This window comes from Leuciscus leuciscus (genome assembly GCF_965113295.1).
Source record: "Leuciscus leuciscus genome assembly, chromosome: 15".
Classification (NCBI taxonomy): domain Eukaryota; kingdom Metazoa; phylum Chordata; class Actinopteri; order Cypriniformes; family Leuciscidae; genus Leuciscus; species Leuciscus leuciscus.
In genome coordinates, this window is record NC_138739.1 from 15,093,350 (window position 1) to 15,119,996 (window position 26,647).

Genomic DNA, 26,647 nt, shown 5'->3' on the forward strand with positions numbered 1-26,647 from the left:
TGAGTGAAAAAGATCTGTTTAATGTCATTCATCACATTTCATTGTTACAGAAAATAAAATAGTGTTTTTATGGGCTAACATTTACTGCTGCAAAGCTAAACAAACAACAAACAAACAACACAAAAAAAGGTCTAAAAATATTCCACTCAAAGTGCAAGGCACCCAAGTTCTGTCTTCTGGTTGTGTTTTTTCTGAGGCCTATCACAGTACTCTCTGACACTGACATGACTTTTCTGAGAACATTTACAATAAAGTGCACCATGTGACACTGCTAAATCCTGCTGTTGATTTGGGAAACCCAGATCTCAGAGTTCAGAGAGACCTGATGATGTTCTGTAAGACAATGAGCTCTTTGAACAAGAAGATCAAACAGGATAAACTTAAGAAACAGAGATTTGTACAATTGCAAGTATTTTGTTCAGACAAGAGTATTTAAGTGAAAAGGTTAAAACATCATTCGGATGATTAATACCAGTAAACATGCTTGCACAGCAGCCAGTAACAGGCATGGAACATACACAACAACAATATGTTGCAAATGAAAATACAATTTGGCATTTTGTTCCTGAGATTGAGAACTTGATCAAGGACACAATGGTGATATTTTACGGATCAACCCTTGTGGGATTTTAACTGACTTTCTTTCAGAACCACAAAGCTACGGCATTACAAACAAAAACACAAAGTTCTTCATAGACTTAAACATAAATAAAAGGATTCCAGCTGAAAACAGCAGCTTGTAACATGATTATCAGAGACAACAGCATGCTGGTGTTTTCATCAGGGAAGTTCCTCTCTAGTGTTGTCAATTGACACTAGTGAAGATTGTAACATTACCAGTATCAGTAGTACACACTCAATTCAGTACCTGAGTGTTTGACTGACAGACGCTCTATGAAGAGCTGGACATTACTTGGTCAAAATATTAATCTTGAATGATTCATGTTCAGTTATTAATGTAATATCTCACTATTCCTGTCTGGATCACTTCAATAAACCCCAACCCCATATGAAAAACAAATCACTCTATTGTATTGCTGCCAACACATTTCTTTGTTTCTTAGCTAATTAACTGTTTAAACTTTTTAAAATTACATTTTAATGCAATATTTAAATTACTTAAAAACTGAATTATAGCAAATTAGTTTGAATTAGTTGAAATTGGTGTTGAGGTGATATTTCAGTATGGTACCTAATAGTGTAATCTTGGTATTGTGGCACTACTGAGTGTGGTTGTGAGTGTTTGCTGTTCCTCTTCTCTCATTCATCTTTTCTTTGTGTTCTCTTCCTGAAATATCCTAAGTAATTAACTAGATAAAGTTTGTAGACTCACTTTGATGATGGAAAGCATAGCAGGGAAGTTTGAAGTAGTTTTAACAGCTTTAAGTTAGAAGGTTTTAAGTTTAAAGGTTATATAAGTTTGAAATAGTTTATGTTGGATTTCTCAAGCAAACATAATAACATTACTGTGGTGTCTCAATGGCAGCCTCAGTCACAGACGGTTCAGGGGAATTCACATCCGGCAATTGAGTGTTATTCTGATTAAGGGACGGGTCCTCAACAACACATGCCTAATAAAACAGATTGACAGAAGGTAAAATAAGTGAATGGAACTGATGATTCATTGACACAAACATAAAAATATATAAGACTTGAAATGCTGTTTTTCCCCTTATATTTGATGAATGAATGGTGGTTTTCAAAAAAAAAAAAAAAAAAAGAAATATGTATCTCTTGACATATAATTTTACTATAAAACACATTCTAAGTTTTAAAACTTAAACATTCCTCTGCACAGCAAAAATAGCTTTTGTTGAAACCATCTTCCTAAACCGCCTGCACATCTAAAATGCTTGAATTATCATACTGGTGAATATGAATAATACAGCACTAGTACTCCAATCAAACTTATCACTCTGCTCTCTTAATAAATTTGCACTTTTTGTTTTCATATTGTCATTTACTTTATTTGGGAGTTTACTTGTAAGAAACATTTATATTACACCCTGATCCGTAGACTAGGGTTGTAACAGCATATATGGCATATAAATAGAATTATAAATGTATACACGTATTCATATTTATTGTATAGTAAAACAGTATGGGAGCAGCGTAGTCTGGTGTTTCTATACAATGATTTCTGAGAGAAACTGCATAAAACACTGAAATATGTTGCAAACTCACAGATCTGAATCAGTTTTTATGCAGGGAGATTCAGTGCTCATATATCTTACCTGATTAAGGCGATTCGTCCTGTTGCCTGCACACAGTACTTTGGTTAATTAGAATAAAAATAAAAATGTTCACATCTTTTAAAGATTCAAATTTTCAAACAAGAAATATCATATTTTCATCTTGTTACATCAACTGTTTGTAATACTTACGTTTGTTTGTTTTCCTTCGGCAACAGTAAACCGCAGCAGCAGTTGCAGCACCGAGCAGCAGAACAGCAGGAAACACCAGAGCAACAGCATTTATTCCTGCTACAACAGCGGAAGACAGACAGTCATTATTACTTACAGAGTGACTGAGACAAACAATGTTACCACCAATATATGTGTCTGCTACTTTGGTCATCATTTGTATCACATTTAAATTAACTTATAAATGGCGCCTTCTAGTGGGTTTTAGAAGAACAGCATCACAGTGAGCTGAACAGGAATACCGCATTCATAATTTTATGTATTTTTCATGTTAATTGTGTATCACCTGTTGTGCATGCATCATTTTAATATTGAGGCCACAATGAAAACATTTCGTGAGCTTAGAATTATAAGGTTCTATCTCCGTTTAGGGTAGTTCCGAGATATTGAGCATCAAAGTTTTTAAATCCCAGCTGGCAATGGAGAGATGGAACCTTTTTATTTGATTAATAACTACTAACAAAATATTTTTTTACAAAAATAACACCACACAGGCATTAATAAACACCTAATGGATCAGATTATGTCAAAAACTCAATTTGACCAAAAGTGGAGATAGAACCTTATAATTCTAAGCTCACGATTTACTGGGTTGATTTGAGTGACTTAATGATACTCACCAATGACAGTAACACTGAAGTTCTTTATGATGCTGAATCTGATGTTGTTGATCACTAGTGTATATTCTCCAGAGTCTGTGTTTCTGGTGTTTGTGATGGTCAGAGATCCAGTCTGATGATCCAGCTTCAGTCTATCTCTGAATATCTCATTACACTGAACATCTGTACAGATCTTACTCTGATCTCCAGTGATTTCAGCGATGAGAGTGTCATTAAAATACCACATAATCGAATTATTATTATAATTTTTTTCACCAGGATCTAAAGTGACAGATTCTCCCTCCTTCACTGACTTTCTCTTTTTATCTCGTTCAGCAGCAGAAACATCTGAAACACAAACCAACAGCTGATTGTAGGATATTTTTAAAACTAACTAAACACATAATATGAAGAACTGCTGATATAAAAATTGATTCTTCATGCTTATCTTAACTTTCAGCCTATTTCCCATTTGTTGACCTTTAGTGCTTATAAAACATAATTTGCATAGTTGTTTTTACATCAAATCCTCTGCAGTTTGGATTCCTAGTGAACTAAAAAACGCACAGTAGTATCAAACACAGTATGAAACAACAGATGCATTTAAAGGTGCAGTAAGCAATTTCTGAGAAACGCTGTTGATGTTTGAAATCAACCCAAACAAACACATCCATCCCTTTATTGCCCCCGCCCACAAAATGCATGAACATGCAATGCATGAGTTGATGTCACTTAATCATAGCTGAAGCAAGGGCAAAATTATTCTTTGTGAAAAATAAAGCAAAGATGATGAAACGACAAGGAAGAACAAAAAAAATGAACATACAGTAAACAAGTATAAGCAAGATTTGGTTGTTAGCGGCAGTAGCAGCACACCATCTCCAGAGAAATAATGGAACTCAAAACTGTCCTGTTACTATAGCTAATATTACAACAACAGCATAATCTTGGTTTTGGATCTCATGTATGGAGCAAAAACAATACAACCTTGAAGTCCATTTTCAGGCTTTCCCCAGCACTGGAAAGCTTTTCTAATATTAACATGGATCTTAAAGCTCATGCCTGATCATAACCCTTCATTTTTCCGGTGACATAGAGAGCCTAAGTCCCTCCCCTTCCGGTTGACCACCATGGGACCTTATTTCAGAAAAAATATTGTATGGTAGTCAACGGCGAGAGACAACAAATATTTTGATCTCGTTTGAATTGTGCCCTGAATTACACATATGATGTTTGTCAATTTAAAAGATACATTTTAAAGTCAAGAAAGTCACAGTTTGATGTAAAACTGTCTAGGTATAAGACTGTGAAAATACGTAATTACAGACACTACAAACCCAAAAGGCGCACATGTGACGTCATACCTTTTCTCTCAATGAATGAAGCTAACTTTATACTGAAGCTAACGTCTGTCATTTTTTCTATAGTCTTACGTTATAATCATAACGTTACGCCGTCATGCCTGAGTGTTTTGTACCAGACTGCACTACGAGCAACGGATCTTGCTTCCTCGTGAGCGATTTTCACATAAAACTAAATGTTACTCTTCTGTTTTATGACAAACTGCGACTTTCTTGACTTTCATAATTATCTTTTAAATTGACAAACATCATATGTCTAATTCAGGGCACAGTTCAGACGGAATAAAAAGATAAGTTGTCTCTCGCCATTAACAACCATACATATTTTTTTTCCGAAATAAGGTCCCATGAACCGGAAGCGGAGGGGAGGGACAGCTCTCTATTCTTCTGACCTTTTGTAATGTCTCTCAGCCATCTCTCTTTCTCTGATTGGCTACAAGTGTGTTGTTGTGCTCAGTCTGATCCACTTTCAACAGCGTTTCTCAGAAATTGCTTACTGTACCTTAAACAGATGATAATTAAAAGTGATAAGAGATTGTTTAATGAGGTGTCATCTTCACAACAAAACTAACTGATCAAATAAAAACTCAATAATGGAAAACACTTTAAAGGGGACCTATTACGCTAAATTCACCAACATATTTCCGGTGCAGATCCCTCACCTGTGTCCTTTCTCAAACTGTTCAGCACATTTCCACTGCAGAAAAGGGGGTTCCAGGCCGGAAAGATCAGTTCAATTTTGGGCGTAAAAACTTGCTGGTCTCAAATGGAACTGGGGTGCGGAGGGTAATGCTGTTAGTTTAAAATAAGGTATACACAGGCTTTACAATGGCACGTGCGAGTGATTTGAGTGCTTGAAAACAAAAGTTCACTAGATGATCTCTAGACAATGCGTCTTTCTACGCTCACTGGGAATATACTTTGGGAGGTCTGCGCACTCAACTGTGTGCGAGACAGAAAATTAAGTGGACAATGGTCTAAATGTTCTCCGTTTGATCAATTTATCAACTAACCATTCAGAAACATCTTCATTTAGATGCATTCTAGAGGTTCTACTTCTGCTGGATTCTCTCCTTCATTAATGTCCAACTCCACCTCTGGCATATATCAGTGGTATTTTCACTGTCATTCATTTTTGTTTTCCTGTTTTGTTGTTGCTAGAGTATCCAAAGCATGAGCTGTTAAGGCACAGCCCTCTTCTGGAAAGGGGGGAGCAGCAGCTCATTTGCATTTAAAGATACAGACACCCAAAAATTGGCATTTAGGGCATGGTATAATAAATCATTTATGGGGTGTTTTGAGCTGATACTTCCCAGACATATTCTGTAGACACCTGACACTTATATTACATCTTGTAAAAAGTGGCATAATAGGTCCCCTTTAACAGTAAACGTGAATAAATGTGAATTATGTCACTGCAAAAATATCACTAAACACATTGATGCAATTTAAATTTACAGTTCTTGTTTTTAAACATAGCAACTCACAATGAACAAAAATGCTGAATTTCGTCATGATGCTGGTCCTGCTGCTGATAATGTTTAGTTTATAAAGTCCAGAGTCTGTGTTTGTGATGTTTGTGATGGTCAGAGATCCAGTCTGATGATCCAGCTTCAGTCTGTCTCTGAATCTCTCAGTGCCTTCATTACACTGAACATCTGTACAGATCTTACTCTGATCTCCAGTGATTCGAACTATACGAGTGCCATTGAAATACCATATAATCTTCTCTTGCTGGTTTGTTTTAACATTAGTGTTTAGAGTGACTGAATCTCCCTCCATCACTGACACTGACACTTCATCTGTACCAACAGCAGATGCACCTGAAGAAGAAATGAACAGTTCATTATAAACCAAACATAATTACAACACAGGAAAGTGCTGTGAAAATGTTTCCTCCGGATCATAAAGATTGTGAATAGAGAAATATGTCTGGATTCATAATGTAACATGCAAACAAACAGCAGAATAACATCATTGATTTAAACATTCACTCATCAGACAAACATATATTCAGTCTCATGGATGCTCTTATAGCCTACATAATGACTTCTCTGACTTCTTATAGTGGATCAACCGATGAGATCAAAAATGTATTTAATGAGTCAATACTATTATACTCACTAGCGACAGTAACAATAAATCTCTTCATGATGCTGATTCTACTGTTGTTGATCTGTAGTTGATAAAGTCCAGCATCTGATGTCCTGGTGTTTGTGATGGTCAGAGATCCAGTCTGATGATCCAGCTTCAGTCTGTCTCTGAATCTCTCTTTACACTGAACATCTGTACAGATCTTACTCTGATCTCCAGTGATTTCAGCGATGCTAATGTTATTAAAATACCATATCATTTCTTCTTGTTGTTTTTTTTCTAAAAGATATTTTAGAGTGACTGAATCTCCCTCCATCACAGACACTGACCCTCCATCTGTACCAACCAAGCGGCAACCTCCCCGTCTCTCTCTTGAAACCAACACGGAAGAGAGTTAAACTGCAATTCATTAACTGGCCGCTTGGCCTGGCTGCAGAAGTGAGTCAAATCTGTATCTCCCTCATGTTAAAATTGCCAACTTTACAGCAGAAAAAAACATGTTTACAGCCTGGATCTCTATGTGGCTTTGGTCTATACAGCTAATTTTGCCCTTCATAACAACTGTGAGGGGGGTGAATTTTTTTATAACTCGTCCGTTTAGTTGATTAATATTTAAATTTAAGGGTGTGGCCACTTGAGTGACAGATGGATTGCCGCTGTCAATGCTAGCCGTTTGTCTGCTGTTACTAGCCGTCACTTCACCTCAGCAAATGTTAGCTGCTGAACTTGCCTTCTCTGCAGTGTTTGTGCTTTTTTTCGGGATTATTTCATAAAATTTAATACTTGGGTACAAAGCCCACGTCTTTGGATTCCGTCGTTATCGTTTGAGAGAACAACCAGCGCTGTATTTCAGTTGTTTTCCTCTGTGAACATGGATGGATGTCTGACAATTTCTTTGCTTTTTGGGGTTCTCAAATTTAAAACGTCAATAAAGGCTCGTTCATTTTGCTATCATGGAACAGATGGATTATAATATGCTTATGTACTGTCAGATGAAATCATGCAGGCGTCGGCGCTTTCTCCGTCCGTGCATTAAATGCACATGAATGAGCGCGGATTTTCTAGCGCATTTACTTGCACTTCAAAGGCAATATATCTATGGTTTAACGGTTTAACCAATTTGAGAGGCGGCCAAAATCAGAATTTAAAATGGACTGAATAAGCTCTCTACGAACTTGAGCGATGCCGCGCTGACGGACCATGAAAGAGTGACTGACATGTAACGTTATGCACATAAATCACTGTCACGCACAAACACTCTCGAAGTAATACACAGTCTCACTTGTAGCCATGTCTTTTAACTATTATACTATTTCGAAGGGCAAAAATAGGAACTTTTAATTGGCTTTACATCATCAGCTAACTCGATCACGTCGAGCTAGGTGATTTCAGATAGCCAGGCTCATATCTATGGCCAGGCTTCTTAGCTCCACTCACGCCCCGCCTGTTTGCCTATTTTCTGCAAGCGGGAAGGAAGTCGACCGGAAGTTGAAGCCGGCCGCGTGCCACCATCTTGTAGCAGAACTTCACCTACTGTAAGCATCCCATTGACTCCCATTCATTTTGGCGTCACTTTGACAGCGAATAACTTTACATTTGAGGCGTTTGAAGACTCCATTTGTCCATTATTTATTTCTAAAGAAACACGACAATGTATAAAATGCTCCATTATCTTGTAGCTTACGTTATGGCCCCGTAAAAAACAGTTTTTGTAAAAGTAGGCTAACGATTGCGTCATAACCACGCGACTCTCTGTCGCACAGTAGAGAGATTACCGTATTGACGGGAGGAGAAGCTCGCGGGCAATCGGGGAGACGTGGAGGCAAAATGATAAAATAATTAAACAGAATACCTAGCAAAAGTTTCTCCTGCTCCTAGCTCGTGGACACCTCCTACTCACACTCTCCGTCTCTGCAAGATTCGGAAGGGAATGATTCAGATTTCTCATGCCACAGCTACTAGAAGACAGACGGGTTGCTCACGTCACATCTACGTCGTCAAGCTCAGTTTGAGTCTGCGCGTCAGGAACGGAAGTCCTAAAAAATCGCTGAAAATGGGCTTCACTTGCCTCAATTGAGTTCCAATGAGATGACTCTGTCCATTTCTTATACTGTCTATGATTTTCTGTTATCCGGGAGTGACGCAAGGCCAAGATGGCGACGGCCGGCTCCGCCCACTTTAGGCTTCAAAAATGCTCTTCAGAAACCTACGGGTGACGTCACGGACACTACGTCCATATTTTTTTACAGTCTATGGTACCAACACCAAAAACACCTGAAGAAGAAATCATCAGTTACGAGCCAAACAACAACACACAAATCACGTTCACTTTCATTTTTATCGTTGACCAGAAAAAAGACTGTAACAAATAAATGTCTTAGAATGGTCTAGCAAAATACATACAGGCCTATTAAAATAATTCCGTCGAATATGAACTAAACTGCATCACGTTCGTTCGTTCATCGTTGTCCTAAAGAGACAACATTAAAAATGTCTTACCGTACAAAAGTAAATAAATGCGCAATGAGCGCATATTTGAGACATTCTGCATTTTCAGAATGTTTGCCTAAAATGACAGCAGATTCGGTGACGTAAAAGTGCTGTTTCACCAGTGAAACTGAAAGTAATCTGTGCGTCCAACGTTCTTTAAACTGTACAAAACAAAAGTCTTTTTCAGCTTCTGTTTGTAATGATGGCCGGTTAGGCTCGTTTGAGATGAGCCTCGCCCTGCAGTGAGGAGAGGAGAGGAGAGGACAGAAAAAGTGCAGCCACGACGACGACGGACATGCAGATCTCTCTCGTAGAAGTGGATCAGACACATCAAAGGCGGTTGTCGCTTCACTCGGTCTTTTAATATCACTGTCTTAGTAGCCTACAGTAAGCCACGCTAAGCCTTTTCTTATAACGGTTTTCTATGGGAAGAAAATGCTTAACGTGTAAATAAACGCGTTACGTTCATATTCTGGCCTCATCTGATTAGTAGTCAGAGGTGGGTAGAGTACCCAAAAACTGTACTCAAGTAAAAGTACAAGTACTTATAGAAATATTTACTCAAAGTAAAAGTAAAAGTAATAATCTTAATAGTTACTTGAGTAAGAGTAAAAAAGTATCCAATGAAAAAACTACTCAAGTAGCGAGTAACTTACTTCGGATCATATAGGCCTCTATTTTATATATATATATATATATATATATATATATATATATATATATATATATATATATATATATATATAGGCTACAGTATATATATATAGGCTACAGTATATATATATATGAAGACTTCAGATGCAAAAGCCTCTGAGTGCCATCTGAAACTTTCTTCTAAAACAAGCATTTTTATCAAGCTTGTATATTTAAGTTCAGTAATTTCACTTTAATGACAATTAATAGGTACTTTTCATTGCCATTTAAGTGAAATAACTGAACATAAACATACAAACTTGATAAAAATGCTCTTTTAGAAGAAAATTTCAGATGGTACTTAGAGGCTTTTGCATCTGAAGTCGTCATATATATATAAAATAATATTATTTAGATTTTTTTTATTTAAATGACTATTATTTTCATAAGTAGATTGGCTCTCTTTGCAACAAAAAACATTATTTCTGCCATCTGTAGCCCGGAAATCATTGCCTGTCCTTTGGTTTGTATAATAGTAACTTATACAACTACATTTGGATTATTAGACAATGTCGAAATAAAGTGAATCTGCAGAGTGTTGCATTCAAAGGCATGTAATTGACACAGAGAAGAAAGAGTTAAAACTCTCCACATGTGCTCGCGCTCATGACTGCTACTGAACATCTGAACACAAAAAAACAAACACAAGTACATCGACGGATCTTTTTCTGTCTGTTCTCCAAAATATAATCAAATGTTTATTTCTGCAAGCATGTTTAAACTGGTTAACTGTGTGTACGGCAGGCAAAGGCATTCGTTTTCAAGTCGAGTTCGTACGCCACTGCGCAACAAACACACAAACTACCGCAGGATGGCGGGTGTTCATAAACTGTGAACAATGGTAGCTTATTTAATGTAGAAATTAATGTATTATGTCCAAAAAACGGGTAATGTCATCCTTTCTAGTAGTGCTATCATGGCATAATAATCTGTTTGGTTGTAAAATGTATTACCTGAGTTAAATGAAATCGAATGTATCGTCCTGTGGAATCATTCATTCACAGACAGCTTACGAAGATGTTCAACTAATAAAGATCTTCATCGCTGGCAAATATGACGCATTTGAAGATTTGCTCTCACTTGACTGTACTGTAGGTCCACGGCCACTTCATCCTACGCTCTTGATGTCCTTAAATCTTCCTGTTACGACTCCGAGTCGAGTGTGAATTGCAATCGCTTCAGACGATTCAGTGCGTGCAGGAACTGAACAGAATCAGGAACTGAATCATTCAAACTGATTCGCGAACCGATTTAGACAGATCTACCAACTTGTTTGATGAAGTCTTTGAACAGAATCGACTCAAAAGAGTGATTCATTTGTGAATTGAGCATCGCTCAAGCCCAGAAAAAAAAGATACATCGCGCTTGGAATAAACTACGCATTTAACAACACATTGCATTAAAATAAAGTAACGAGAAGGACGTCGCCCAACGTAACGAAGTAAAAGTACAGTTTTTTCATTAGAAATGTACTCGAGTAAAAGTAATAAGTACCCACATTCAAATCTACTCTTAAAAGTACAATTTTTCCAAAAAAATACTCAAGTAAATGTAACGAAGTAAATGTACTTCGTTACTACCCACCTCTGTTAGTTGTACATATATGGTTTATTAATATGATGTTTACGGAGTTTGGTCTTTTAATATCACTGTCTTAGTACAGTAGCCTATGCCACGTTAAGCGTTTCAGTGTTGCTGCTTGCTGGACATAACTGGATTTAGGTTCTGTTGTTTTTAATGTGAAAATAAATATGATGAAGACATCCAAAGCATTTGCTATTCTATTCCATTCGAAAAACGTGTTTTCCATTATTTTTTACTTCAATACAGGCATGTTTTTTTTTTTTGTTTTTTTTTTTTAAGATTAATATTTTTATTTAGAAATATGACAACAGTTATATGAAATAGACATAGCACTGTCAGAAAATTTGGGAATATTCACACAGAATTTAAAACATGATATAAGAGAAATGATATAAATCATTGATTTATATGATTTTCATATGATTTATAAATCATAAATCATGATATAAAATCAAACATTTTAAAAGAGATCAATACGGTTGTTTAAACCAATGAGCATTAAGCTGTGTCGTCAGCAAGTCGTTCCGACTGCAGAATCCGACACGTGCGCCTCGCCGTCGCCAGAGTTTTTAATATATGAGGAAGCATTAATTTGCAAATTGACGAAGCCACAATTGAAGGCAAGGTTGCAATGTTAGCATAAAAGAAAAAAGAATATTCAATGAATCGACAGCCCATTGGCTAATCTTCAACATGGAGCCTCAGGCTCACACTATAGTTGGCTTGATTGATTTTTAGTTTACATACATTTAAAAAAAAAAAATGCTGTTTTGTAAGAAGTCACAGACAATTGCACGACAGGTGTGATTCAGTTTAGGATACTTCTCATTCACTTCTATGGGACAAAGTCCCTGCGTCCCTGCTCACACTGACATCAGCGTCGGGTCTGCCACACTAGACACTCGAACGCCTTGGGACAGACTTTGATGCTTCGGGAGTGACGGCTTTGAAGGCTGCAGACTCTGGACTTGGGACCACCGGACTCTGAAGCACTGGACTTGAAATCATCAGACTTGGCAGCTAGATGCAATGTTTAGGGGAAGGTTCCTCCTCCTCCTCCTCCCCCACAGTGAAGCAGGAGCCACTTATCCAAAAGGTTATAATCTGAAACTCACTCAGTGATCCTCGAGGACCATCACAGATAAGTGTAGATTGTAACGCGTTATGCAATCCATAGCAAAAGAAGTCAATCAAATCAAAGCCTGGGAGGTCAGTGATATTAGCAATGTCCTGATGTGGTTCTCGATATGCGAGTTTCTTGGCGAAATCAGACGAGTCTCACTGCTGGATCCATATTTGCTCTGGTGTTCTGTAACAGTTGTTTAGTAAAAACAGGACGTTGAATCCAAATGCAGCTGAAGGTTTATTTAAACATAACAACAGAAGTAAATCCAGGCCAGAACATGATAATCAAAACAACAGAAACTAAAACAAATGTATATATCCACAACAGACAACACAAGACAAAGACCATGAGAAACACTGGGGTATTTATGCACAAGGCAAAATAAGACTCACCTGGGAAAAATCAGGAACTAATCAGGGTTACTATGGAGACAAACAACAAGGGGAACCGTGGAAACAAACAAGGCAGCAAGGCTAACAGGGAAACAGGGAAAGCATACAGAAAAAAGGAAAAGGAACAGAAAACACTTCAACTAAACTAAAAATCCTATAAAGACGGGAACGCAGACTGGGATCACAATATTACATTTGAATTTGAACTTACATTGCCACCGTTAAAAAAGTATGTTTTATAAAGGATTAATATGGGTTGTATTGAATGAAATTTGGACGTACTATATCCGCCACGTTGTCACTGTCACGTGATCTACCAGCGTCAGTTGCGTCACTTCACTGTCAGTAGTGTGTTGGACATCGGCTGCTGCTGGATGTAACCAGAGAATGTCTAATATGGCGAGAAGTTTCACTCTCACTACACTTCCGGCTTCTGAACTGGTTGCAGTTCCACTCTGATTCCATATGAGGGCGCTCACAGGACGAGTGCAGAATGAATGGAGGTCAATGGCGGTATACCCCTCAAAATCCACTTTTCTCAGGATATAATTTTTTGTCTAGTAATTTGAATGTTGTATTCGAAAGGAGATGCAAAGAAATTACACATTGCTGGGTGTTAGATTTTTTAGAGTCACTTATTTGATTTAAAAAAGTCTTTCAAAATGTCAATGACGTCAGAATGCTGACGTCATTAGCAGAATGCTAGCGTGTTATGGGCAACAACAACTCAACCTGTAAGAAATCAAAACGACATAAGTACTCGTTCATTCAACTTTCGACCTAAAACCCATGTTGAACTTGCAAAATCTACAATCACATCTGAGATTTCTCAACGGCAATCGGGTGAAAGAGACAAATTTAGCCGTCTAGCCCCATTGACTCCCATTCATTTTGCACTCATGGCGAGCGCCCCCAGTTGAACTCTGGTGGTACTACAACCAAAATTCGGTACAATAGGGCTTAATAGGGAGTGGACAGGCTCTCCGTAGACGGGCTCTGATGTAACCGATCGCCGAGAGTTTCCGCGTACAGGCGGGAGGAACTGAAAACAGAGACGTGAAGTCGTACACTTTCTGCTACAGTTCTTACCGTAGTGACGCTCGCACTGTGTTTGCATATTACAGCTGAAGTTTATATCCATTTTTATCCCTTCCCCCTCCTCATCCCGAATGAATATGTCACAATATTCCTCATTTAAATAATTCCCGCCCAAGGGATACACAAAATAAAGGGGCGGGGCCTGGTTGACTTGCATTAGTATATTGGCTAATTTCCCTACTGTAGTCGAAAAACAGTATGTGACAGAAGTCTGTATTCACAGTACTCATAAAAGAGAAGGCAAAAAGTGCTAGACATACTTCTTCCAGCAAGATTCTGAAGTGTGCATTTAAAGGGTTAGTTCACCCAAAAATGAAAATTCTGTGAGTAATTACTCACCCTCATGTTGTTCCAACCGCGTAAGACCTTCGTTCATCTTCGGAACACAAATTAAGATATTTTTGATGAAATCTGAGTGCTGGATTCACTTCTCCATAGGCTGCTAGGTGGCCCAAACTTGCTGGCCCAGAAAAGTTATTAAAGAGATCGTTAATATAGTCCAAGTGACTACAGTGGCTCAATCTTAAGTATATCAAGCGACGAGAATACTTTTTGTGCGCAAAAACAAACAAAAATAACGACTTTATTCCACTATTCATTTCCTTATCTCTGGGCCTCTAGTTGGTTCACGTAGTGTTTTTGCGCTGCGCGTCACACACATGACCAGCGTCGGCCAATAGTGAGCCTACGTGGTGACGTGTAACACAGACGCGCTGTGCAAAAACACTACGAGACCCAGAGAGAAGGAAATGAATAGTGGAATAAAGTCGTTATTTTTGTTTGTTTTTGCGCACAAAAAGTATTCTCGTCGCTTGATATACTTAAGATTGAGCCACTGTAGTCACTTGGACTATAGTAACGATCTCTTTAATAACTTTTCTGGGCCAGCAAGTTTGGGCCACCTAGCAGCCTATGGAGAAGTGAATCCAGCACTCAGATTTCATCAAAAATATCTTAATTTGTGTTCCGAAGATGAACGAAGGTCTTACGCGGTTGGAACAACACGAGGGTGAGTAATTACTGACAGAATTTTCATTTTTGGGTGAACTAACCCTTTAATGGACATTTTAATAACCCATGAGGCCAGTAGGGGATTTATGAATGGCAGTGAAGCGACGTACCTGACGCTGAAAAATCACATGATATTTAAATATGGCAAATGTAGTACGTCATGATTACAGTCATACACACATTCATATAGAACATACTTTTTTTTAGCAGTCATTAAGTAATTATATTAGTAATCAAAATAAGTACCTAGTCAAGAGAGAGATTTCGGATGCAGCCAGTGTGTTGAAACTCGCAGTTATGGTAAGGGTCTGGACATTTCCCAAACACACTCGAAGCGCTTGACCAATAACAACACACTGGTCCAGCCAACCAATCAGAGCACATTGTGCTTTTTCGAAAGGAGGGGCTTCATAGAGACAGGAACTAAACAGAGTATTACTGACAGTGACAGACTGTAACACTCTGTTTTGTTCATTATTTTCCCCAGCTCGCAGCTCACGCTTCAACAATGACAAATATGGTGAAAATAGTGTTTTTTGAATGTTCAAGCATGAAAACCTGTTCTAGTAGAGCCCAGAAACAAAATCAAGACTTGTAAAAGGGAATAATATGGCCTCTTTAAATGTAATGACTTAAATCCAGATAAATGACTGACTGAATTTGATGAGGAAATATTTGAAGCACAAATCCTGCGGATGAGAGGAGGAGCTGGTGATGTTGATGCAAGCTTGACGGATGTGCCCTGCCTGAACTGATGCTTGATTTACTAAATATGAGCAAAATATGATCAGTGAGTTTTTCATTAGTTTAACAATGTGTCTGATCATGGTTTATTGTTTCCGTAGATTAAAAAAGTCAAAAAGCACGTAGCAGGACAGGAATAAACTCTTCACCTAAACACCTCTGAATGCTCACTCTCACCTACAAGATGTTTGTCCATCCAACAGATCATGTTTCTGTAGAAAACCGACCGCAGCAGGTTTCAGTCTGACTCAGAAGATGAACGTCAGTAAAAATAGTACTGTAAAATGGCACATGGTTTTAACTGTGTGCTTTGTTGTTTCCATACAGTAAAACTACAAATATATACAAGCATATTTAAATCGATAGAGTTAGGCTCCATTTTACCATGAAATGTATTTCTGTTTTTGACCACATTTTTTAATTGAAATTTCTGCACTTTCTTTTGTGATTGTAAATTTTTTCTTGCTCAGAAATCCAAAACCATTGATCCGATTTCAAATCACAGGCGTCTTTAGTTATATTAAAATATATATATAAAAAAATAATTATTCAGCAGTTTATCATATCGTCACCTTCCTAAAATAATTGCCCTAGTCATTTTTTTCAGGTTTCTCAGAAAACACAAAAAAACTGAACCAATAATTGAGAGGTTGAGTAGATTTTAGTTCTTGATGCAGCTGCCATCTTGAAAAGCTTGTAAAATTGCCTAAGTCTCATTGTCTTTTGACTTTGGCAAAATAAAACGGCCTAAGTCTCACTCTTGACATAGGCCATTATTCTATGCATTGCATAGTGGTTTACAGCATCACACAAAAAAAGCTCGGCTGGATATTTTAGCAAAATGTAACACAAGCACATCATCGCTCTCTAGTGTCCAAAGCAGAAAATCACATCTCTATAATAATATCTCTACTAGGCTACTAACCGATAGGATGCGCTATTTAAGAGATGCTGCTGTTCTAGATGTCATATTTCCATCTTATATAATCAGCTTTATGTGATGCTCTGTTTGTGATTTGGTCATCAGTCTTATGATATGAATTGAACTGATAAATGGTGGATTTTTGAGCAAAAGCAGCTAAAACAGCTTCATAGCACTGAGATCAATGTGAAACAGCAGCGTTCACAGGAAAAACTGACTAATATTATGCAAGTAAAATTCATAAGACTCAGTCAATGTGAAAACTGTGACAGAAACCTTACCTAAGAATTCAGATTTCCAAGAACAGCCTTCACCTTCCTCCAATATAAATAAAAACGTATTAAAATCACAGTTGATTAGACGCTGGTCATATTGCTAAAGATCGAGTTGTACATCTAGCTAGCTTTAGTAAATGTCAAAAGTTGAATCTTAAAATTGTGAACATTTCGTCCATCAGTAAGTAATGTACAGAGACAGTCACTCTATAAATTATTAGCTTAGTTCAGTTATTTCTGATAACAAACTCACAGATTCCAGTCGTAATGAGTGAGACAGATCTGTTAATGTCATTCATCACATTGCATTGTTACAGAAAATAAAATAGTGTTTTTATGGGCTAACATTTTAAAGCACATTTTCCTTGTTGCAAAGCTAAACAAACAACAAACAAACAATACAAAAAAAAGGTCTAAAAATATTCCACTCAAAGTGCAAGGCACCCAAGTTCTGTCTTCTACTGAGGTTGTGCTTTTCTGAGGCCTATCATAGTACTCTAACACTGACATGACTTTTCTGAGAACATTTACAATAAAGTGCACCATGTGACACTGCTGAATCCTGCAGTTGATTTGGGAAACCCAGATCTCAGAGTTCAGAGAGATCTGATGATGTTCTGTAAGACAATGAGATCTTTGAACAAGAAAATCAAACAGGATAAACTTTAGAAACAGAGATTTGTACAATTGCAAGTATTTTGTTCAGACAAGTGTATTTAAGTGAAAAGGTTAAAACATCATTCGGATGATTAATACTAGTAAACATGCTTGCACAGCAGCCAGTAACAGGCATGGAACATACAAAACAACAATATATTGCAAATGAAAATACAATTTGGCGTTTTGTGGCCATTTTATCCACAGTGTCTTCCGTTACAGGTTCAGTTCCTGAGATTGAGAGTTTGATCAAGGACACAATGTGGTGATATTTCATTGATGAACCCTTGCAGGATTTTAACTGACTTTCTTTAACCACAAAGCTACACCATTACTAACAAACCAACAAAAACACAAAGTTCTTCATAGACTTAAACATAAATAAAAGGATTCCAGCTGAAAACAGCAGCTTGTAACGTGATTATCAGATACAACAGCATGCTGCTGTTTTCATCAGGGATGTTACTCTCTAGTGTTGTCAATTGACACTAGTAAAGATTGTAACATTACCAGTATCAGAACAGACTCAATTCAGTACCTGAGTGATTGACTGACAGCCGCTCTCTGAAGAGCTGGACATTACTTGGTCAAAATATCCATCTTGAATAATTCATGTTCAGCATGAATTATGAATTCATGCTGCGCTGCGCGTGCAGCACAGGGTTCGGCGCGTCGGACGGTTCACGCCTCGCCGTCGTCCATTAATACCTGACAATGGACACCTCGTCCATTAATACCTGACAATGGACACCTCGTCGGGCATTAACCCTTACTTAGTTTGATATTCGCTCACCTCGCCTTCTCCAGCAACACTGACGAGTGTCGGGTCACCTTGCACAGAAATTATGGTCGTCAGCGTTGCTGGAGAAGGCGAGGTGAGCGATACGCCGAGGTTAACATGGTACCCAGGGTTAGCTTTGGTGGAGGAGGTGTAACAGTCTGGGCAGGCATCACCAGTCAGCGCAAAACTGATTTGGTTATTGTAGATGGCTCAGTCACTGCACGTTCTTACCTCAGAGACATCATACAACCCATCATCATCCCCCAATTCCGCCAGCACACCCCCAACTTTCTGTTCATGGATGATAATGCTCCACCACATCGTGCCAGAATTGTCACAGCTCGACTTCAGGAAGTCGGAGTGCCTCATATGGTATGGCCAGCAATGTCCCCTGACCTGAACCCCATAGAGTACGTTTGGGACCAGCTGAAGCAGAGACTGGATGATCGTACCCCACCCCCACGTGACCTGGCAGAACTGCGTGCAGCACTTGTGGAAGAGTGGAACGCATTGCCTCAGGACAACATCATGAGGCTAGTGAGGAGCATGAGACGTCGCTGTCAAGCTGTCATTGCGGCAAATGGTGGAAACACCCGCTACTGACATTGTCAATTTTTGTTATTTGGGGCTACCCTTGTTATTGTCTACATTTTTGGGGTAATAAATATTACACTAATGAAAATGGTGTTTCTTCTCATTCATTATTAGTAATATCAAAGGATACTTTTACTTATTTCATTAAAATTCTGACCAAATAGGAATAGCACTCATGTAAATAACAATATCCCTAACTTATTGTGAGTAGTGTATATATATATATGTATTAGTACAGGTCAAAAGTTTGGAAACATTACTATTTTTAATGTTTTTGAAAGAAGTTTCTTCTGCTCATCAAGCCTCCATTTATTTGATCAATTTTTTATTTTTTAAATGTTGTGATATATTATTATAATTTAAAATAATTGGTTTTCAATTTATTATACTTTAAATTATCATTTATTTCTGTGATGCAAAGCTGAATTTTCAGGATCATTACTCCAGTCTATCACATGATCCTTTAGAAATCATTCTAATATGATGATTCATTATCAAAGTTGGAAACAGTTCTGCTGCTTAATATTTTTTCATAACCTGTGATACTTTTTTAGGATACTTTGATGAATAAAAAGTTACAAAAAAAAAAAAGAAGCAAATGTTTTAAAAATTGAATATTTTGTAACAACAGTATACACTACTGGTCAGTAATTTTTTTCTTTCTTTTTTTGAAATAAATCAATACTTTTATTCAGCAAGGATGTGTTAAATTGATAAAAAGTGATAAAGAAGATTTATATTATTAGAATTTTTTTTTTTTTTTTTGAATAAATGCAGTTATTTTTAACCTTTTATTCATCAAATATATTAGGCAGCAGAACTGTGTCCAACACTCATAATAAATCAGAATATTAGAATGATTTCTAAAGGATCATGTGATAGACTGGATGTCACATGTGACTCTAAAGACTGGAGTAATGATGCTGAAAATTCAGCTTTGCATCACAGGAATAAAATGTTTTTTAAAGTATATTCAAATAGAAAACTATTATTTTAAGTTGTAATAATATTTCACAATAGTACTGTTTTTTTTCTGTATTTTTGATCAAATAAATGCCGAAACTTCTTTCAAAAACATTAAAAATAGTAATGTTTCCAAACTTTTGACCTGTACTGTATGTATATATATATATATATATATATATATATATATATATATATATATATATATATATATATATATATATATATATATATATATATATAGTTTGACTACATTTTTAATGCATGATTTAAATGACTTATAAACTGAATTATAGCAAATTAGTTTGAATTTGCATTAGTTGAAACTGGTGTTGAGGTGATATTTCAGTATGGTACCTAATAGTGTAATCTTGGTATTGTGGCACTACTGACTGTGGTTGTGAGTGTTTGCTGTTCCTCTTCTCTCATTCATCTTCTTTTTGTGTTCTCTTTTTGAAAGAATCTAAATAATTAACTAAATAAAAAAGTTTGTAGACTAACTTTGATGATGGCTTGAGAAAGCATAGCAGGGAAGTTTGAAGTATAGGTTTAACTTAAGTTTAAAGCTTATACGTTTGAAATAGTTTTATGTTTTAGTTAAGTACTAAAAGCTAGAATTCTGGATATAATTAGATAGAATGGAAGCTTAAATGAGTTTATGGCTTAGAAATATTACATATAACGGCAGCTTAATTGAGTATAATGGGTTTCTGGCAGTTTAAATGAGAATTTTGGCAGTTTGAGTTTGAAATCTGGCTTCTACATCAAGAAGAAGAAGAAGAAGAAGAAGGAGAAGAAGAAGAAGAAGAAGAAGAAGAGAAGCTTAAATAGTATATCAGAATGTTGGATTTCTCAAGCAAACATAATAATGTTACTGTGGTGTCTTCTTGGCAGGCTCAGTCATAGACTGATTAGAGGAATTCACATCCAGCAATTGAGTCTTATCTTTAGGGTCCTCAGCACTCCTGTAATAAAACAGATTCACAGAAGGTAAAAGACATGAATGGGTCTGATGATTCATTGACAAACACAAAAATACTAAAGACTTGAAATGCTGTTTTTCACCTGATATTTGAGTAATGCATGGTGGACATTATAATGCAATGCAAATGCAAACATTCCTCCGCACAGCAAAAATACAGTAGCTTTTGTTGAAACCATCTTCCTAAACAGCCTCCACATCTAAAATGCTTGAACTACTGGCGAATATGAATAATACAGTACTGGTACTCTAAAGTTGCACTTTTTGTTTTCATATTGCCATTTACTTTATTTGGGAGTTCACTTTATATTAAATGAAACATTTATATTACACCCTGATACTAGGGTCATGACAGCCTATATGGTAAATAAATATAATGATTATATAATGATAGCAATACAAATTATTGTAATTTTATAATAACATAAAATGTGTTCACGTATTCATCTTTATTGTACAGTAAAACAGTATGGAAGAAGCATAGTCTTGAAAAATGAGTTATTACTGGTGTTTCTATGCAATGATTTCTGAGAGGAACTACACAAAACACTCAAACATGTTGCAAACTCACAGATCTGAATCAGTTTTTATGCAGGGAGATTCAGTGCTCATGGTATCTTACCTCAGGATTGTGATTCATCTCACAGCCTGCACACAGTACTTTGGTTCATTAGAATAATAATGTAAATATTCACATGCTTTTAAGATAAAAATGCACAATAAATATAATAATTTTCATTTTGTTACATAAACTGTATGTAATACTCACATTATGTAAATCACAGCAGCAGATGCAGCACCGAGCAGCAGAACAGCAGGAACAGCAGCAACAGCAACAGCAACAGCAACAGCATTTATTCCTGCTACAACAGCTGAAGACAGACTTATTATTACTAACAAAGTGACTGAGACAAAAAACTTGACCAATATGTGTCTGCTACTTTGGTCATCATTTGTATCACATTGAATTAACTGATAAATGATGGTGGGTTTTAGAAGAACAGCATTACGGTGAGCTGAACAGGAAACAGCATTCATAATTGTCTGTATTTTTAATGTTAATTGTGTATCACCTGATCTGCATGTTAAGGTGATGGACACAATATTAAAATATAATTGTGATCATCTCTAAGTCACTTTTTCAAAGAGGCCACAATGAAAACTTTAACTGGGTTGATTTGAGTGACTTAATGATACTCACCAATGACATTAACACTGAAGTTCTTTATGATGCTGAATCTGATGTTGCCGATCTTCAGTTCATATTCTCCAGAGTCTGTGTTTCTGGTGTTTGTGATGGTCAGAGATCCAGTCTGATGATCCAGCTTCAGTCTATCTCTGAATCTCTCTTTACACTGATCATCTGTACAGATCTTACTCTGATCTCCAGTGATTTCAGCGATGAGAGTGTCATTAAAATACCACATAATCGAATTATTTATTTTTATTTTTTCACCAGGATCTAAAGTGACAGATTCTCCCTCCTTCACTGACTTTCTCATTTTATCTCGTTCAGCAGCAGAAACATCTGAAACACAAACCAACAGATGATTGTAGGATATTTTTGAATAAACTAACTACACAACATCAAGAACTGTGGATATAAAAATTGATTCTTCATGCTTATCTTAACTTTCAGCCTATTTCCCATTTGTTGACCTTTAGTGCTTATAAAACATAATTTGCATAGTTGTTTTTACATCAAATCCTCTGGAGTTTGGATTCCTAGTGAACTAAAAAACACACTAGTATGCAACACATAGTATGAAATAAGAGACGCATTTAAAGGTACAGTAAGCAATTTCTGAGAAACGCTGTTGATGTTTGAAATCAACCCAAACAAACACATCCATCCCTTTATTGCCTCGCCCCCAAAATGCATGAACATGCAATGCATGTGTTGATATCACTTTATCATAGCTGAAGCAAGGGCAAAATTATTCTTTGCGAAAAATAAAGCAAAGATGATGAAACGATGAACATGACATGATCATACAGTAAACGAGTATAAGCAAGAGTTGGTTGTTAGCGGCAGTAGCAGCACACCATCTCCAGAGAAATAATGAAACTCAAAACTGTCCTGTTACTATAGCTAACATTACACCAACAGCATAATCTTGGTTCTGGATCTCATGTATGGAGAAAAAACACTACAACCTTGAAGTCCATTTTCAGGCTTTCCCACTTAGGTATCTCCAGTACTGGAAAGCTTTTCTAATATTAACATGGATCTTTAAGCTCATGCCTGATCATAACCCTTAATTTTTCCAATGATATTCCTCTGACCTTTCGTAATGTCTCTTAGCCATCTCTCTTTCTCTGATTGGCTACAAGTGTGTTGTTGTGCTCAGTCTGATCCACTTTAACAACAGCATTTTTCAGAAATTACTTCCTGTACCTTTAAATAGATGATAATTAAAAGTAATCAGAGATTGTTTGATGAGGTGTCATCTTTAACAGACAAAACCAACTGATAAAATAAAAACTCAACTGAAAAGCTAATTGGTTTAATATCATACTAAAATACATTTGTAGTTAATTCTACAAATTTGACTTTAAGGGGACCTATTATGCAATTACTTATATTAAAATATAACTAATAACATTATTGATGCAATTTAAATGTACAGTTCTTGTTTTTAAACATAGCGACTCACCACGAACAAAAATGCTGAATCTCTTCATGATGCTGGTCCTGCTATTGATGATCTGTATTTTATAAAGCCCAGCGTCTGATGTCCTGATGTTTGTGATGGTCAGAGATCCAGTCTGATGATCCAGCTTCAGTCTGTCTCTGAATCTCTCAGTATCTTCATTACACTGAACATCTGTACAGATGAAACTGAGATCTCCACTGATTTGAGCTATACGAATGCCTTTGAAATACCATTTAATATTTTCTTGTTGGTTTGTTTTAACACCAGTGTTTAGAGTGACTGAATCTCCCTCCATCACTGGCACTTCATCTTTATCAACACCAGACAAACCTGAAGAAGAAGAAGAAGAAGAAGAAGAAGAAGAAGAAAAAGAAGAAGAAGAAAAGCCCCTATGAGCAAAACAAAATTACACAACAGGATATGAATATGAAGAATATAAAAAGCTATAGTTTATGACCGGACTAAACCAGCCAAGGTATCAGCACATCATTTTTTATATTTTTTTATATTGCACAACCCTAAATGTATATAAATGTAGCACATGTAAACAAACAGCAGAAGAACATCATTGATTTACACATTCACTCATCAGACAAACATTTATCAATATACTGAATGATCTTATTTAACATAATGAACATTATACAATTTATGAATATTACGTAGATGAATGTTATCCATGATAATACTTCAGAAAATTGTGCTATTTTTCTATTACGATGTGTATTATGATGTGTATAATGATGAACTGTATGCCCCTCTCCACTGACGTTCTGAGTTGTTCAAAGCGTTTCTGATGATTGTTAGAAGGCAGACTGAGATGGCGAACAGGAACATGGTTTGTGTAACACACATTATCAGCTGTTTGACAATGTAGTCAATCCAAAGGCCAATCATATTAATTACTGTTATATGTCTGACGTTGTAGAGAGCGATACATAATTGCATTACCATTCTGATACATCAACTTGTAGAGGAGTCTGTATAATACTCACTTCCACTACTTCATCTGAATCAGTTTCTGGTTAAAACATATATGCCTGAATTAAACCTGTATTTCCACTTGCCATTGTGCAACGTTTACTACAGTAAAGTTAAGCCAGTGGATCTCTGCAAGCGGTGCTGCTCACTGTAGAGTCAAACGACATCAAGAGATCTGAGCTGTTGTGAGTGAGTGGAGGCAGGGCTAATTAGCATATTCATGAACCCACATATCCAGGAAGCGATGGTGTAGAGTTACATTCAATCTATTCAAGGGATACAATTATTGACTCTAGGGGGACTTTAAAAATAACAACTTACCTCGAACAACAACAGAGTAGGATTCTCCACTGCCATGGTTTCTGCTGGAGGTCCATGCATCATAAAGTCCAGAGTCTGTGGCTCTGGTGTCTGTGATGGTCAGAGATCCAGTCTGATGATCCAGCTTCAGTCTGTCTCTGAATCTCTCTTTACACTGAACATCTGTACAGATCTTACTCTGATCTCCACTGATTTCAGCGATGCTAGTGTTATTAAAATACCATTCCATATCATTTCTTCTTCTTGTTTTTTTTTCTATAAGATTTTTTAGAGTGACTGAATCTCCCTCCATCACAGACACTGACTCTCCATCTGTACCAACACCAAAAACACCTGAAGAAGAAATGAACGGTTACATGCCAAACAACAACAACAACACACAAATCACATTCACTTTCATTTTTATCGTTGACCAGAAAAAAGACTAACAAATAAATGTCTTATAATGGTCAAGCAAAATACATACAGGCCTATTAAAATAATTCCGTCGAATATGAACTAAACTGCTTCACGTTCGTTCATCGTTGTCCTATAAAGAGACAAGAGAAATAATAACCTAAAAATGTCTTACCGTACAAAAGTAAATAAATGCGCAATGAGCGGATATTTGAGACATTCTGCATTTTCACAATGTTTGCCTAAAATGACAGCAGATTCGGTGATGTAAAAGTGCTGTTTCACCAGTGAAACTGAAAGTAATCTGTGATGCGTCCAACGTTCTTTAAACTGTACAAAACAAAAGTCTTTTTCATCTTCTGTTTGTAGTGATGGGCGGTTAGGCTCGTTTGAGATGAGCCTCGCCCTGCAGAGAGGAGAAGAGAGAAAAAGTGCAGCAACGACAGACATGCAGATCTCTCTCGTAGTAGGCTAGTGGATCAGACACATCAAAGGCGGTGGTCGCGTCACTCGCGTGATTCACGCTCAAGCGCCGTGTTGCTGCTTACTGGACATAACTCGATTAGGTTCTGTTTGCAAACCTAAATCGATTTTTTTTTCTCGATCTAGGAAAAACATAGCCTCAGGCTCATTCTAAATTTGGCTTGATCTATTTTTAGTTTACATAAAAAAAAAGAAAAAAAATCTGTTTTGTAAGAGAAGTCTGACAAATGCATGACATGTACGATTCAGTTTACTGCACTTCTAATTCGTTTCTATGAGTCCCTGCGTCCCTGCTCGCACTGACATCAGCGTCGGGTCTGCCACACTAGACAGTCGAACGCCTTGGGACAGACTTTGATGCTTTGGGAGTGACGGCTTTGATGAGTAGTATGAAGCTGCAGACTCGGAGCCTGCTGCATCTACAGTCCCGCACCCAGAGTCCCGCATTCTCAGACCCCTCGTTTTTCGAGACAGCGCCTCCTATCAAATTAGATCGGATAAACATGTGAAGAACTTAAGCCGAAACGTGAGTATCGTCAATTTTATTTAGCGAATCATACCTCAATCGATTTCCTTTTTAATCAAACTACTTTATAGCTCATCGATACACCAACATATGAATAGTCCATTTAATATTTGTAAAGTAGTTTGTAACTAAATTTGAGCCGTTAATGTATGTTTTTTCGCCTTTTTTCCCAGAAAATATTTTGATAGCTTACGTTAGCCTTTAACCTTGGACTTTTGGTAGACTAGTATGGAGGTAGATTTGTGTCTTTATTATTCAATCAAAAAAAAGGTTGCTTCAATCAAAAAATATATTTTCAATAAAAAAAAACCGTTTCAATCAAAGAAAAAAAGTGTTTGAATGCAAAAATATATTTGAGACTCAAAAAAATGCATTTGAACACTATTTTTTTTTGCTTGAAAATGTTTTTTTTGATAGAAGTGAAGGTTTTTTTGTTTGAAGCAACTTTTTTGATTGAAGTATTGTTGTTTTGTGTTTGGGCCATATTATGGGTA

At 36.8% G+C, this 26,647-nt stretch overlaps 1 protein-coding gene and 1 long non-coding RNA gene across 2 annotated transcripts in view; one reads left to right on the forward strand and one right to left on the reverse strand.

Annotated features, from left to right (window-relative positions):
• LOC309476061 (uncharacterized protein) lies at positions 1-25,960 on the reverse strand. The gene is made up of 7 exons (XM_082139208.1): positions 25,320-25,960; positions 24,749-25,081; positions 23,447-23,776; positions 3,044-3,370; positions 2,385-2,483; positions 2,235-2,272; positions 1-1,571 (listed from the first exon to the last, which is right to left on the reverse strand). The coding sequence occupies exons 1-7, from the start codon at positions 25,369-25,371 to the stop codon at positions 1,464-1,466; spliced, it is 1,287 nt and encodes a 428-aa protein (XP_081995334.1). The 5' UTR covers positions 25,372-25,960; the 3' UTR covers positions 1-1,463.
• LOC309476444 overlaps positions 1-26,647 on the forward strand; it is a 247,752-nt gene that overhangs the window by 46,903 nt on the left and 174,202 nt on the right. The gene's annotated exons all lie outside the window — the stretch shown is intronic.